Raw genomic sequence first — 15,565 nt, 5'->3', positions numbered from 1 at the left:
GCATTTCTTTTCCCCCTTCTAAAAGGCTGAAATGGCTCTCTTAAGGCATTAGTTACTGGCAGTGAGACCAATAAGCTATAATATGCTTGTACTTTTGGCCCCGCCCCTTTGACTTTGGCCCCACCCATCACTGGAAAGTGGCCCCAAGAGCTTCTCTGAAATGGAATTCAGCCCTCGGGCGCCAAGAGGTTCAACATGCCTGTGTTTAAAAGCAGAAACAAGAAACAAGCATTCGATTTGGGAAAGGATCCATCCAACTTAACTCTTGTCATAGAATTGTAGAGTTGGAAGGGGCCTATCAGGCCATCGAGTCCAACCTCCTGCTCAATGCAGGAATCCGCCCTAAAGTGTACTTGGCAGATGGCTGTCCAGCTGCCTCTTCAATGACTCTAGGGTGGGAGAGCCCACCGCTTTCCTAGGCAATTGGTTCCATTGTCGTACTGCTCTAACAGCCAGGAAGCTTTTCCTGATGTCCAGCTGGAATCTGGCTTCCTGTAACTTGAACCCATTAGTCCGCGTCCTGCATTCTGGGATGATGGAGAAGAGATCCCGGCCCTCCTCTGTGTGACAACCTTTCAAGTCCTTGAAGAGTGCTATCATGTCTCCCCTTAGCCTTCTCTTCTCTAGGCTAAACATTCCCAGTTCTTCCAGTCTCTCCTCATAGGGCTTTGTTTCCAGACGCCTGATCATCCCTGCTGCCCTTCTCTCATCTATGTTGTTACAACCTAATTCACAGTCCACTGCCATACAACAGTCATGACCGGTGATGTCTATTGTTAAGTGCATACATTTATTTGGCTTTCCTGGTTACTTACCCATATTCTTCCTTTCTTTCCTTTCGCTCCTTTCTGCCCACCCTCCCCTCCCCAGGTTTTTTGGTTTTTTTGGTTTTTTACTATTAGGAGTAAAGACCAGTACAAAGAAGAATCAGGATGAAAAGATGGCCGACTTTTTGTTACCACTGGGTTCTAACAGCTTCCACCGGTTCACACCTGAATCCTTGGCTGCGATCGAGAAGCGGATCGCGGAGAAGATCGCGAGGAACGCCAAGCAGGAATACAAGGAACAGTTGGTCGACGAGGAAAAGCTGGGCCCTCAGTTTGACTTACAGGCCTGCAAGAAGCTACCCGAAATCTATGGGTCTCCTCCATCGGAGCTCGTTGGGGAACCCTTGGAGGACATCGACCCGTTCTACAGCGATCACAAGGTCAAATCCGGCAGCTCTACGCTTAGTATTCAAAATGGCGGAGAGGATCAGGGAGGAAGTCTGTGGATTTTCCCCTCTTCCCCCTCCCTCCTCACTGTTTGCCAATGAATATCATTCCTCCTTGGATTAAGGCTGTGAGAACTAGCAAGGTCAACTCCCTGTTCTTAAGGTTTTGTCACTGGTAGAGGTGGGAGAATTTTGTGTGTGTGTTTTAATGGTGAGAGCCACTGGGCCACTGGGCCTCACCCTAGGGCATGGGTGCCTCTGGTGTTGTTGAGTACTCTCACATTCCTGGGAATACTGTCTTGGTGCTCCGGGGCAGTATTCCAAGGCAGTTCCCTTGTGGAAGGCGGACCGTGTCCATGTACAACTCCCAGCATTCCTCAGCCAGCATGGCTGCCTTCAGGGTGCTAGTAGTCCAACACAACTGAAGGGCAACAGGTTGGGGAAAGATGGCTTACATTTTCTGTGCCCCACCCTCTACCCTTTCCACCCAGCAGAGTTTTCTGGACTTGTGTTTGCTCTGGCTGGGAGAAATACACCAGAGGCTGGAGACCAGGGAGATAGCAGTGCAGGTAGACCTAGCAGGTGGATAAAGGTGAAGCTCTCCTCCCCATCCTGTCCTCCCCGCCATTGCTTTTTTTGGGGGGGGGGGTGTTGGGTGGAAATCGAGGCTCCATCCACATATGTAGCCTGATCTTCAGGCTCCCAAGAAGAACATCCGGAGTTGTATTGTCACTCCGCCTGTTAGATGGTTCCTTGCAAGTGGCAACACGTCCCTGCTGCCTCCGGGTGAAACGACGTTGCCTTTCTTTTCGCCACAATACAGAACGGCAGTTTTGCTAATTCACCATTAGAAATTTATGTGCGCACGGAGGTGGGGAGGCTTGAAAATCATTGACAAAAGCTAGACAGATTCCTAGAAGCAGATCAATCCTCGTTGTCGACTGGCAGTAATCTATAAAACCCATGTTTCTAGAAATGAAGCCATCTGCAGTGGGATAAGCGATGGCCTGGCCTTCCCCAGGCTGTCGCCCTCCAGATGTGTCAGACTAAAAATCCCTTCATTTCCAGTCAGCACGCACATGCTGGCTGGGAGAGATGGGAGTTGTAGTCCAAAACATCTGACAGGGGCTGGGTTGGGGGGCTATAATAGACATGTTTCTCATTAGAAGATCAGGAAGGACTCTGTGCCCAGGTTCTTCTGGATGTCTGCGATATCTTGGCACACGGGCATCTTAAGTGAAGTTGCCAACTTTTCCCTTACGGCAGTGCTCCTGTGGCTTTAAAAAGCTGAGGGACAAGCAGAGTCAAGGTTTGGTTTTATTTTGTTTTCCAGGCATGCAGATGTAAATAATGGTGGAAATTTTCCAGGATGAATTTCTGCTTGTCGCTCAGCCTTTAGAGGCAGACAAATCCTGCCAAAAAATGGAGGTGGGGGTGGGTGAGTTGGAAACCCCAGTTGTGAGGCATGTATGCCAAGACACAGACGGATCTTCAGTGCCAAATCATCAGTGCAGGTTTGGGAGGCTGTTGGCCCAGATCCTAAAAGGGCTTCTCTAGATGCTTGAAAGGTAAGCAACAGGAAACCTCTTTTTCTCTGCTCCTGAAGTGAAAATAGCAATTTGCAGTTGTGAACAGCTGCTGCAAAGGAGAAGCAGGGCTTTGCTTTTTTAAAAAAAGAAGAAGAAAAGAAAATGTTTTTCACTGATTGGGGAGAAGGAAAAAGCAGTGTCTTGGGGGCTGTCTGTATATGCCCAAAGCCCTGCAGTGGCTGCGAGGCTGAGCTGCGTCAGCTATATGACGCAGCCACCATGGGGCTTTCCCTTGAAACTCCAAAGGAAAAAAGTTGGAAACTTACCCCAACTTTTTTCTTCAGAGTGAGGCCAGTACGGCCTAACCGCCATCTAGCCTCACTCTGGAGTCACGGCAAAGGAATGGTGACCCCTGATCGGTCACCGTCCCGCCCAGGCAGAGGAAAAGGGTGGACCCAGTGCTGGAAACCCCACACTTTCGCTGGACTATTGGGATTAGCCGCTGTCACCCTACAGCAGCAAAAGCATGGGGTGTTAGCCCATCGCAGGAGCAACCCGCCCCTGTATAGATAGCCCCCAGGTCTCCAAAAAGTGTTGCACATTGAAGAACATTTCATAAAGTGGGAAAACTTTGTCCGGTCTGTTCCATGGAAAAGAGAAGCTGAACTATGCTCAACCTACTACTATACATGGTGCGCAATGCTCCCTATTGCACAGTCTGTTTCAATGGCTGTAGTCTTGCCTTGCCCTCTATTTCTGTTCTTTAAAAAGCACATCAGTGTCCATGTGCATATATGATTATCCTGGCTATTGCACATCATTCCTTCTTTGAAAATAAACATATAAGAGAGTCTGGGCTATTGAGCATATTCTTTTGCCCAGGCAGCAATGCATGGTGTGTTCGTTTAGCAAGAAGAAGGGGTGTGAAATAGTCCGGTATGTTCTTTCTGAGCAGGAGAATATTGATCTTCAATAGCCTGGCCTGTGGTTTCAGGAGGATCTTATATAACATCAGCTTTTCATACAGACCTTAAATGTTCTTTCACTCTCTCTTTTGTTTTCCAGACATTTATAGTACTGAACAGAGGGAAGACAATCTTTCGATTTAGTGCCACTCCTGCCTTGTATATACTTAGTCCTTTTCATCGAATCAGAAGAGCAGCAATTAAAATTTTGGTACATTCATATCCTTTCACTCAGAGGTTCTCCATCAGACCTCCACTCGGTACAAAGTTACGTGGGTTGTGTGAATTTGCTCTTATCTCCTTGCTCATGTTCATCCAGGTGTATTTGGGTTTGCCGCCTATTGGAATTAAAAATGAAACTATTGTAGGAGGCAAGGCAGGAAGGATGCTAATGTACATAGGAGGAAAGGAAGCAAAAATATGGGTTCTGCAACCTGTAGAAGTGATGCAAATTGCACATCTTTGCATATGTTCTCTTATTTTGCATAACTCGTCCTGGTTTTCCTGGTCATGGCAATGAGCTATGTGAGAGAATGAATTCATAGCTCTAACCACTAAAAGTGTTAGGCGTCGTTTTGTTTGTTGCAACAAAAACAACTTCAACTTCAAAGTGCCACAATACTCTGTTGTTATTCAACCTCTCCCTTAACTTTTGGGATGTCAGCAGACACAAACTTTCAAACATAGGGGCTAGAAATGTATGATTTTTTTTTTTTTTTTTAAAGGTTCTTGGGAAGCTGAATTCTATAACTTATCCCATATTCTGCACTTTTTAATCCTTCTGCAGAGTAACGGCATGTGCACGATCCTGCATTAAAAACAACCACCACCACATTTTTTATTTATTTATTTATTTATTGCATTTTTATACCGCCCAATAGCCGAAGCTCTCTGGGTGGTTCACAAAAATGAAAAGCGTTCAAAGTATAGAACCACAGTATGAAAACATGATATAAAATACACTAGAAAAGCACCGCATTTGTTTGCTTGACTTTATCTACCTTGGTGAATATGGTGAATGTGCAGGGCAACAACTTTTTAAGTATTTGACCTCCTCATGTACCTTTAAAAGCAGTCTGACGCACAGAAATTCAGCAGAGGTGGAGTTACATGGGGAAAGTTTCACCTCCTGAATTTCTGCCTCATTTAAAAGCTGCGGTGGAAGGCGCAGGGCTGAGAAAACTCCAGGGCTACATCGCGGTGCCTCAAAAAGGAGAAAAGTTCAGCAAGGTCCCTTGTTGTCCTGGGATGGAACAGCAAAAGGGACAGATGTCCATGATCAAGCTCTGTACCGTCACCCTGTAGGTGCAAGAAGCTTGCTGTGAGAGCTGAACGGACATCAGTGGAGGTCGGAGGCTGTGAGTCCATTCCAGCTTTTAGTCAGAACTAGCCAGAACTCGAACTCCTAGCTCATTTGGGGGATGGTTAGAACTGAAATCCGGAATGGATTCACAGCCCCAACGAAATCGGAGCCACCAGCCTCCACTGATGGACGTATAGTCTGACCTGATCTGGCATATGGCTGTTTCTTATGTGGTCCCAAGGCATGAACCCAGGGCATCCGATGCAGGCACCTTGTCGAAGTTGAGCAGGGCTGGATGGGGTCCATGCCTGGATGGACAAAACCCTGAGACGGAACCCTTCAGATCCGTGATGGAAGAAAAGCGGGGTGTTGAACCGCTTTTAGCCTGAGTGACAAATTCCATTCCAGAGAAGCTCCTGGTAGGTTGCATTACAGCAGTGGGTGGAGCCAAAAGCAGCAAAGGGGGCGGAGCCAGAGGCAAAAGGTGTAAGACAAAAAATATCAGCATTTTTTTTTTATCCTTAAAGCTCTCATGACAAGCCTTTCAACCTTTTATAATGCAGGAAAACTGCCCCAAAGTTTGGAACCCACTACATAATAAGGGGAAACTGGGTGGGGTGGGGAAAGGGACGTGGTGGCCATCTGGACGTGCCTGGAGAGCTGGATTGGGGCGCAAGGGTCTCCGCCCCTTCTATAAATGTACTAAAATGAAATTAAAAGTTCGGTCAGCCCAGGAGATACGTTGGTTCCTCCTCAAGAACAGAGCTGCCACCTGACCAAGAAAAGCTGGCCTGGTTTGCGCCTCTGCTTTTTTTTACACCCCTGGCAGAAATCAGCAAGCAAGATCAACCTTACGACTTGCTCATATCTGTGGATCAAGCCATTGCTAAAAGCATAGCTTTAGAGGCGGGTGGGGGAATGGGCAACCTTACTCAAGAACGTGCCTTCCAAGAAAAGGCCGTGCGTGCCGTCGTGGTTGTGTTCCAGCGTCACCTCTCTTTGTGAGTCCCCCTTCTGAGAAGATGGGAGTGAGCCCCCTGGCTGAGTTGAACAGGGCAGCATTTTCTGTCGATGGAGACAATTCTTCAGGAAAACACCACGACGGCACCACCCGAGGCAAGCATGGCTGAGCAAGGAGTCAATAACCCCAGCAGAGAGCAGCCTGAATCAGCAAGTATTTGAGCAAATATGATTAAGGAAGCAAACACAGAAGAGTGGATCTGTTCACTTGCATGGGAACACCCAGCTCCGTTTCGTTTTCTGCCCAGAGTTGGCAAAACATTGTACAATCATCCGCAGAGGTCTAGGCTAGCAGGGTTGGAAGGCACCTTATAATTCACCGCATCCCATGCCCTAAATCTTCTTTGCTGCTTACCTTCACCTCTTCAAGCGAAAGCAGAAGAGCTGAAGTGACCTGTGATGGGTATAATTCCGGGACTGTACCAGTTCATAGTACAGGTGAGAACCAAGCACTTGAATGCTCTTCCACATCAAGTAATATCCTAGCAGGAAATGCATGATCATCCTAGAAGCCCTTGGGGTGACCTCCTATTCCTGTGATAGGACCGACTGAAAGAGAGATGCTTTTGAACCAGCTGTTGCAGCTGTTTTTGTTTAATATTGAGAACATAAGAAGAGCCATGCTCTTCAGACCAAAGGCTTACCTAGTCCAGAATGCTGATCCAATACTGGACCACTGGCTGCTTATAGGAAGCCCGAAAGTAGGACATGAGTGCAACAGCACCCTCTTACCCATGCTCCCCAGCAGCTGGGGGGAATCTGCACATCGTACCGAGATCGCTTCTAAGCGACCCCAGTGCGGCGTGAAAGCGATCGTGTAACTTGCCTTTGGAAGAGCCGACGAAGAGACGTCCTTCCTGCCTCTGCCGCCGCTGCCACCCACAGACCTCCTCGCCGGCTGGGACGGAGAGCTTGGGGGAAGAAGGCGGGGTGGAGAGCTTCTTCCGCTCTCAACCCCGCCTTCTTCAGCCGAGCTCTCCTTGCCGGTCGGCGAGGAGGTCTGTGGGTGGCGGCGGCGGGAAGGATGTCTCTTTGTCGGCTCTTCCAAAGGCAAGTTACACGATCGCTTTCACGCCGCACTGGGGTCGCTTAGAAGCGATCTCGGTACGACGTGCGGATTCCCCTCTGGTGTACCCAGGCCTATTGGAGGTGGGCGTGGCAGAGAAATCCTCTGTGGATCCAGATAAGGCCGGATTCTGAAGAATTCGTTCTGCGGATTCTGCAGAGGACTGGCTCCGTTCACCTCCTTGGGATTTCCCACGGGGTGGCTCTCCTCTATTCTAAACAGCGCAAAAGGCTAATGGTGGCCGGCATTAGCTTATTGTGGGGAAATTACGCCCGTAAATTGTGTAGTTTACAGCTTTTGTGGCCATAACGCACTTCCTTCTATGTAAATTGTGACGTGAATGGATGCAATTTACATAGAAGGATGTGCTTTATGGCCAGAAATGCCACTCACTACGCAATTAACAGCTCTAATTTCCCCATGGTCAGCTAATGGCATGGGAAAATTCAGGATGGAGGAGAGCCACCCTGTGAAATCCAGTAAGGCTCTGGGGAAATCCATTGGAGCCCAAACAGCCTGGGTTTCACCACGGTGCCCACCCCCGACTGGATATCGGGGTGGGGGGTGTCTGTCCCTAATTTGGAGGCAATATGTAGCCATTGTGACTGGTCGCCATGGTGCACATTATCCTCTATGAATATTCATACAACATCAACAATGTACAAGTTACATGGTGAATTACATGCTGTTGAGGAATGTGTGATGGTTGTGTACAAGAGAGGCCAATTTCTGCATCCAACAGAAGTCATCTGTTTAAGCATCTCTCTGACTCTCTCCGTCAATATACTCTCTCATGGTACTGATTGGGTGCAGCTTTGGGATACCTGAACTGGGTAAATCTGTACTTAACAGTTCCAGTGCGAAGATGCTGTTAGCCCTTTGCAAAAGGATGCACAGATGAGCCCTGTCCTAGTAGCTGATCTCCTGCCCCAGAAAAACCAACAACAACACTGAGCGCAAAGCCGCCGAAGTTAAGCACTTGTAATTCCCATTGGTTTCAATGGGATATATTTAAGCACATGCTTAACTCTCCTACTGAAAGGAACGGGAAATGAAGATGTAGTTCACTGTAGGGCGACCCTATGAAAAGAAGGACAGGGCTCCCGCATCTTTAACAGTTGGATTGAAAGGGGAAATTTCAGCAGGTGTCATTTGTATTTATGGAGAACCTGGTGAAATTTTCTCATCTCCACAACAGTTAAAGCTGTAGAAGCTATACTAGAGTGATCAGGTACAAAAGAGGGCAAGGCTCTTGCAGCTTTAACTGTGGTGATGAAGGGGGAATTTCGCCAGGTGTTGCATGTATACAAAGGACACCTGCTGAAATTTCCTTTTCTATACAACTGTTAAAGACACAGGAGCCCAGTCCTCCTTTCCATAGGGTCACCCTGGCCCTGGATCCACTACACCAGTGGATACACAGCAGCTCCTGTGATGTGAACTGCCCAGATGGCTCCGGCTATTGGGCGGCATAGAAATGTAATAAATAAATAAATAAATGTTGCACATGCTGTAATGAGAGCAGCCACCAGCACCGCCTTGAGCTATGTAATTCTGCACGAGATTCGAGTTCTGCGTTTATGTGAACCACCCAGAGATCTTCAGCTATACAAAATACAAATACAATTAATAATAATAATAATAATAATAATAATAATAATAATAATAATAATAATAGGAGTGGGCAATGATTATTATTATTATTATTTATTTATTTATTTATTTATTTATTTATTTATTTATTTATATAGCACCATCAATGTACATGGTGCTGTACAGAGTAAAACAGTAAATAGCAAGACCCTGCCGCATAGGCTTACAATCTAATAAAATCATAGTAAAACAATAAGGAGGGGAAGAGAATGCAAACAGGCACAGGGTAGGGTAAACAGGCACTGGGTAGGGTAAAACTAACAGTATAAAGTCAGAACAAAATCAAGTTTTAAAAGCTTTAGGAAACAGAAAAGTTTTTAGCTGAGCTTTAAAAGCTGCGGTTGAACTTGTAGTTCTCAAATTTTCTGGAAGAGCGTTCCAGACGTAAGGGGCAGCAGAAGAAAATGGACGAAGCTGAGCAAGGGAAGTAGAGACCCTTGGGCAGGCGAGAAACATGGCATCAGAGGAGCGAAGAGCACGAGGGGGGCAATAGTGTGAGATGAGAGAGGAGAGATAGGGCGGAGCTAGACAGTGAAAAGCTTTGTAGGTCAACAGGAGACGTTTATATTGGATTCTGAAGTGAATTGGAAGCCAATGAAGAGATTTCAGAAGTGGAGTAACATGGTCAGAGCAGCGAGCCAAGAAGATGATCCTAGCAGCAGAGTGGTGAACAGAAACCAATGGACTGATGTGAGAAGAAGGAAGGCCAGAGAGAAGAAGGTTGCAGTAGTCCAACCGAGAGATAACCAGTGCATGAACAAGAGTCTTGGCAGAAGAGACAGACAAAAATGATCGAATCCTGGCAATATTATACAGGAAAAAGTGACAGGATTTAGCTACTGCCTCAATATGAGGAATAAAGGAGAGCGAGGAATCAAATACAAAGCCAAGACTACGAGCTTCCTTGACCGGAGTAAGCGTAACATCATTGACAGTAAGAGAGAATGAGAGATGAGGAGAAGGTTTAGGAGGAAAAACAAGCAATTCAGTCTTTGCCATATTAAGTTTCAAACGACGATGAAGCAACCAAGCTGAGATATCTGAAAGACATGCCGAGATACGATCGTGAACATCAGGAGAAAGATCCGGAGATGAAAGATATAATTGTGTATCATCGGCATACAGATGATATTGGAGGCCATGAGATTGAATAAGATTACCCAAGGGCAACATGTATAAAGAAAACAACAACGGACCAAGAGCTTTGGAAAAGGAGAGTGAAGGATTTGGGGTCAGGTTGGAGGATGGAAAAGAATTAAAAGTTGGCAGGAACAGGGCTGTGGAGGGAGAGGAAACAGAATATTTGTGTTTGCTTTGAGAGATAGAAGGCTGAAGACAGATACTGTTCATGTATTTATTTATTAGTAATACTTATATAACACTTAGTAGAACACAATCTCCAGGCAGTTCACATATAAATATTAAAACTCACATTTAAATCCACGATTAAACACCATTTCAACGGCAGTAACTATACAAATCACATTTAATATACACTATTAAAAACCATTTGAACTACAGTAACAATACAAGGAATAGTAAGATGGAGTAGCACATCGTTAATTGCAATTAATTATAAGACAGAGAAAGACTGGATGAACAAGTGCATTTTCAGGAGGCTTTTAGAACATGCCACATTTTCTGCCTCCTGAACTGCACTGGGAAAGGGCTTTCCAGAGGGTGGGTGCCACCACTGAGAAGGCCCGCTTTTGAAACAGAAGGCAACGTTCTGTTGGTTACAACCAAACACAGACTTCTCTGAAGAGCTTAAATATTGGCTGGGTATATAGAGGTATATGTGTGCCTGATGAAAGCCATGATAAGGACAGATCAGGATGCAACAGTGTTGTGAAGTATTGTGATGGGGGAAATGAGACTCTCTACACACGCGCACTTGAGAGTAATCCCAATTGAACGTAATATGATTTTCTTCTTAAACATGCATAGGACTTCACTTTTTTAAAAAAACCAAACCATCTTGGTTTCCTATATGAAGTGCTAAAATTCACAGTGGTCAGAAGCTGACCTGGAGGTTGAATTCACTGGCTAATCCAAGACGTAGAGGGTGTTCAGTGGTAAATATAAAGTTTTCCACACATCTTCAGGGGACTTAACTGACTCCTGGGACTTAACTCACTTTTGCCATCCCAGGGGTGGGCAGATGTCAGGCTTGTGAGATCTATTTGTTTTTTGTTTGTTTATTTATTTATTTTTTTAAAAAAACGGGTTCACCAACCAAAGCCATGTGTAAAACAGAGGCCTTGGTAGGCAGGCATAAGATCAGAAGGAACAGGGGACTTCTGAGCTAGGAATGTACAAGAAGTTTGATCGTGTTTGCAAATCATATGAACATGTCCAGTTTGCAACTCCAAACGCAACCGTGAGCAGGAACGCAATTCTTGGGAATTTTTCACAATTCCCCAAACTTGCGCTCGAGTTCAAAGGTGTGGACTTTCACAAATGTGTACTTGTGCATATGCGAAAATTCCCTCCCCCCAATCCTCATTTTCATGCTTTTGCCCGTGGGGGGAAATGCACATTTTTGATGTGTGTGTGTGTGGGGGGGGGGAAACACACATTTTAAAAAATGCATTACTATTTTTCAACTGGGAAACATTGCACACTAAAAAAAAAAAAAGTGCATTTTTCTCCATTGGGGGAAAAAAAGGACAGTCACATTTGGGAACACAAATGAAGCAAAACAAGCATGGAGGAAGAATTTGGAAAACCGCAACTATTCTGAGCACATCCACAGCGCAGGGATCTGTGATCAGTGCCACACTTGTTTCCTCACAAAAACCTACTCTCGGATTTTCCTACCTCTAAGCACTCCCCCCTCCCCCCAGCAATCTAATATGAGGGTGGGGGTCTTTTTGATAGTTGCTGTTGTTAGACAATTGGGATTCAGAAACTACAGATCTTACCAGTTGATCCGGATTGACCTCCTGCCCATCCCCGCCATAGTATGTTTCGATAGTACGCCTTCCATTGCAATGGTCTATTTCAGTGCTGCCTTGGTTCTCCTTGACCTCCCCGTGATCCTGTCTGTCAGCTTCTTCCCAATCTTCTCTGCATGAAGTTCACTTAAAGATCCAGCTGAAGGCTTTCAGGCTTGCAAGCCTGCAGTTTGTTGACGAAGCCAAACCTTTCCCGAGTCACATTCCTTTACCTTCAACCTCACTCCTTCCAATTAGGGGAATGTCAAATTCTGCTTGCTTTCGAGGGCCACCCGTAAGGAGTGTCCTGTGGTGAACATGTGTGTGTGTTTGTGTGTTGAGAGCAAGAGAGAGCATGCCTTCGTTCCTAGAGAAAGAGGCAAGAGCTAGTAAGATCTGAGAGAGGACGCCCTTAGAGATGTATGAAAACTCCATCCCCAGCAAGAAATTTCACTACGCCTATTTGACACACTTTTATTTTTTATTGTTAAAGTTCTTTTCAAGGCCGCATCACAAGCCCCAAAATGGAACCAAACAAACACCCCTATTATTTTTTTTAACCTGCAAATGGGTTGACAAATCGGGGGGGGGGGAGGTGTTGCCATTTATTGGGGTGGGGGTCTCGCCATATGAAAAGCAGGACAGGGCTCCTGTATCTTTAACAGTTGTATAGAAAAGGGAATTTCAGCAGGTGTCCTTTGTATGCATGCAGCACCTGGTGAAATTCCCTCTTCATCCCAACCGTTAAAGCTGCAGGAGCCCTGCCCTCTTTTGTATCTGGTCACTCTACATTTATGGCCCATACTTAAGACCACACTTTGCTTGTGCAGCAGTTATTAATGCTTGTTTAGCACTGATTTAGTCTGCCTGGTCATTTAGAGGCAGCCCAGCCAATGTCAGAAGCTTTATAGGACCAGATGGGAACCTAATGGCCCCTGTGGCACCTGACCCCTGGCAGCTGCAATACCAGTCTTGGCCACTCACAGCGAGGGCGCTGAAGAGCAGCAGGAACCATCAGCATTTCCCTTCTCTGCCAAGCGATGATGGTGGTGCAGGCTAAAGTCCCTGAGTCTTACTTTTAAGACCCCAGTCAGTGCTTTACTATTTCAAGGGGAAAGAAGCAGTGTGGTGCAGTGGTTAGAGTGTTTTATTGGGACTCTGGAGATCTAGCTTCTGGTCTCCACTCAGACCGTGAAGCTCACTGGGTGACTTTGGGCCAGTCACTTGACTCTCAGCCTAACGTACTTCACGGGGTTGTTGTGAGGATAAAATGGAGAGGAAGAGGACTTTGTAAGCCACCTTGGGTTCCTTTCAAAAGGAAAGAAAAGGTGGGATATAAATGTAATAATAAAAACAAAATTTAAAAGAGAGGAAGAGGAAAGGGGGGGGGGGGAAAGGTAGCCTCCTTGTCCCAATACTAAGTTTCCTTCCTGCCACACAAACCATTTCACCGCTGTCTCCTCCCATTTTGTTTTGCGAATTCACATAAAAGTACTACCCAAATTTGGGTGGACCCTCAAAAGAAAGCAAGACTGATCCTAGTGTGTCTAGAAATGGGAAGGAAGGAAGGAGTGGACTTTAATTAGAGTGTGCTTGTGATGATCTCTGGGCTCATCTACACCAAAGAGAATATTCCACTAAGAAAGTGGTATGAAAGTGGTATATAAAAGGCAGGAGCCACACTACTGCTTTATAGCGGTATTGAAGTGCTCTGACAACTGTTGGGGCGCATTGACACATCCCATATAACACATTCATAGTGTTATATATCCTGCTTGGGGTAGATGTGTCAACAGGCCCCAACAGTCATCAGTGCACTTCAATACCGCTATAAAGCAGTCGTGTAGATCCTGCAGTGCACTTCAATACCGCTATAAAGCAGTCGTGTGGCTCCTGCCTTTTATATACTGGGTTCATACTGCTTTCATCATGGAATATTCTGCTTGGTGTAGATGAGCACTCTGTCTGTAGTACTGTCCACAAAGAAGGTTACCATCTCCTAGGGATCAAAGTAGAGGGTCTAAAGAATGCTTGCTTCAGTCCAACCCTCACATGCATGTGAAATACTTTGCACATCCACCAGGGAAGTTTTCTCCTCCCCTCTGCAGGAAGGTCAGGGAAACTGAGGGTTCTTCTGCTGCCCCTTACGCCTGGAACGCTCTTCCAGAACATTTGAGAACTACAAGTCCAATCGCAGCTTTTAAAGCTCAACTAAAAACTTTTCTTTTTCCTAAAGCTTTTAAAACTTGATGTTGTGCGGACTTTATACTGTTAGTTTTACCCTACCCTGTGCCTGCTTACCCTACCCTGTGCCTGTTGGCATTCTCTTCCCCTCCTTATTGTTTTACTATGACTTTATTAGATTGTAAGCCTATGCGGCAGGGCCTTGCTATTTACTGTTTTACTCTGTACAGCACCATGTACATTGATGGTGCTATATAAATAAATAAATAAATAAATAATAATAATAATAATAATAATAATAATAATAATCTCCACCAAGCAGGATATTCCACTATGAAAGCGGTATATAAAAGGCAGGAGCCACACCAAGCAGGATATAGCGGTATGAAAGTGGTATATGGTATGTGTCAATGGGCCCCAACAGTTGTCAGTGCACTTCAATACCACTGTAAAGTAATAGTGTGGCTCCTGCCTTTTATATACCGCTTTCGTAGTGGAATAACCTACTTGGTGTAGATGAGCCCTGAAATTGAGCAGAGGTTTAAAACCTCCTGTCAGCTTCACTTCTACACCAAAGGAACTGCCCTCAACTCCATCCTGTCAGTTTCTCTGCTGCTCTCTCTAGCCTTTGAGGTTGGAGCTACACGATGTGCAACATCTGGCTTACACACAGAGAATCGGGTGCGAAGGCTGCACTCCATCTTCTTTGTTTGGCTGGGGTTAAAACTTTTGACGGGTAGGCTGGAGACTGGGACAAGAGGAAATTAAGTGCCAAATTAGCCATGATGGCATCAGACCTCTTGCCAATTTCACCTTTACGGAGATTTTCTCACCTCCCTCCACAGCTGGGCATCCAACTTGCATCTGCTTCTTTTGTATCAGCAGCATGCACGACAGTTAGTACATCTAGCTTCTGGTCATTCCCACCCAACTTCCAATGTTTTTTTTTTTAATGCATTTATTTATTGCATTTTTAAATCACCTAACAATCTAAGTTCTCTGGGTGGTGTACAATACATTACAAACATAAAATGCCAGTGATTAAACAATGAATAAAAACGGCACACAATAAAACCAGGAGCAAAGAGTAAAATCACTTTGGCACATAAAGCCAAGGCAAAACCAGCAAAATCAAAGAAGGGTAGGATCTAAAAGAACCACAAACGGTTCTTAAGATGCCTTTGGGACATTGTGAGCATCCTTTTCTGCAGACATCAGCACAGGAAATCAGAACCTTGGTGGATAACTCCCGCAGCCCTAGGAAAGAGGAGACACTGTGGGTTTTTTTGGATTTCTTGATGTTGCTCTGCACTGCTGGGCTGAGGTCAGAATTCTTGCTCCCAACCATATTCATTGGTCACAAGACAAATACACCTCATGACATTTGCTAGGAGTCCTTGAGGGCTGGTTTTTTTTTGCTCCATGGATGCTGTCAGTGCCATCAAACTCAGGATGTAAAGCAAAGCAAATGTCATTCTTCATCCAGATTTGAAGGGCCTTACATTTTTCAGTCTTTCCTCCTTTCCTGACTACGTTCTGGAGTGAACTTACTGATGTTGTTTGTTGTTGTTTTAAAGGTTCAGTTGGTTTTAACAAGGGTTGAATGGAGTTGCTCTGTTCATCTTGAAAGCGTGACGATTTTCAGGAGCACATATTTGTGCAAGGAAAGATGAGCTCTCTAACCTCGCTACATCAT

At 45.4% G+C, this 15,565-nt stretch overlaps 1 protein-coding gene across 1 annotated transcript in view; it reads left to right on the top strand.

Annotated features, from left to right (window-relative positions):
* The first annotated feature begins 914 nt into the window (after positions 1-914).
* The window catches only part of LOC134398778 (sodium channel protein type 5 subunit alpha-like), a 297,293-nt gene continuing 282,642 nt past the window's right edge, over positions 915-15,565 (top strand). Inside the window, exons 1-2 of the mRNA XM_063126285.1 lie at positions 915-1,207; positions 3,808-3,926. Coding sequence (XP_062982355.1) covers positions 941-1,207; positions 3,808-3,926 — 386 coding nt within the window. The 5' untranslated portion in view covers positions 915-940. The remainder of the gene's footprint in view (positions 1,208-3,807; positions 3,927-15,565) is intronic.

This window comes from Elgaria multicarinata, chromosome 1 (genome assembly GCF_023053635.1).
Source record: "Elgaria multicarinata webbii isolate HBS135686 ecotype San Diego chromosome 1, rElgMul1.1.pri, whole genome shotgun sequence".
Lineage (NCBI taxonomy): Eukaryota > Metazoa > Chordata > Lepidosauria > Squamata > Anguidae > Elgaria > Elgaria multicarinata.
Note: the sequence above shows the minus strand (reverse complement) of the source record. Positions and strands in the feature narration are given on the sequence as shown.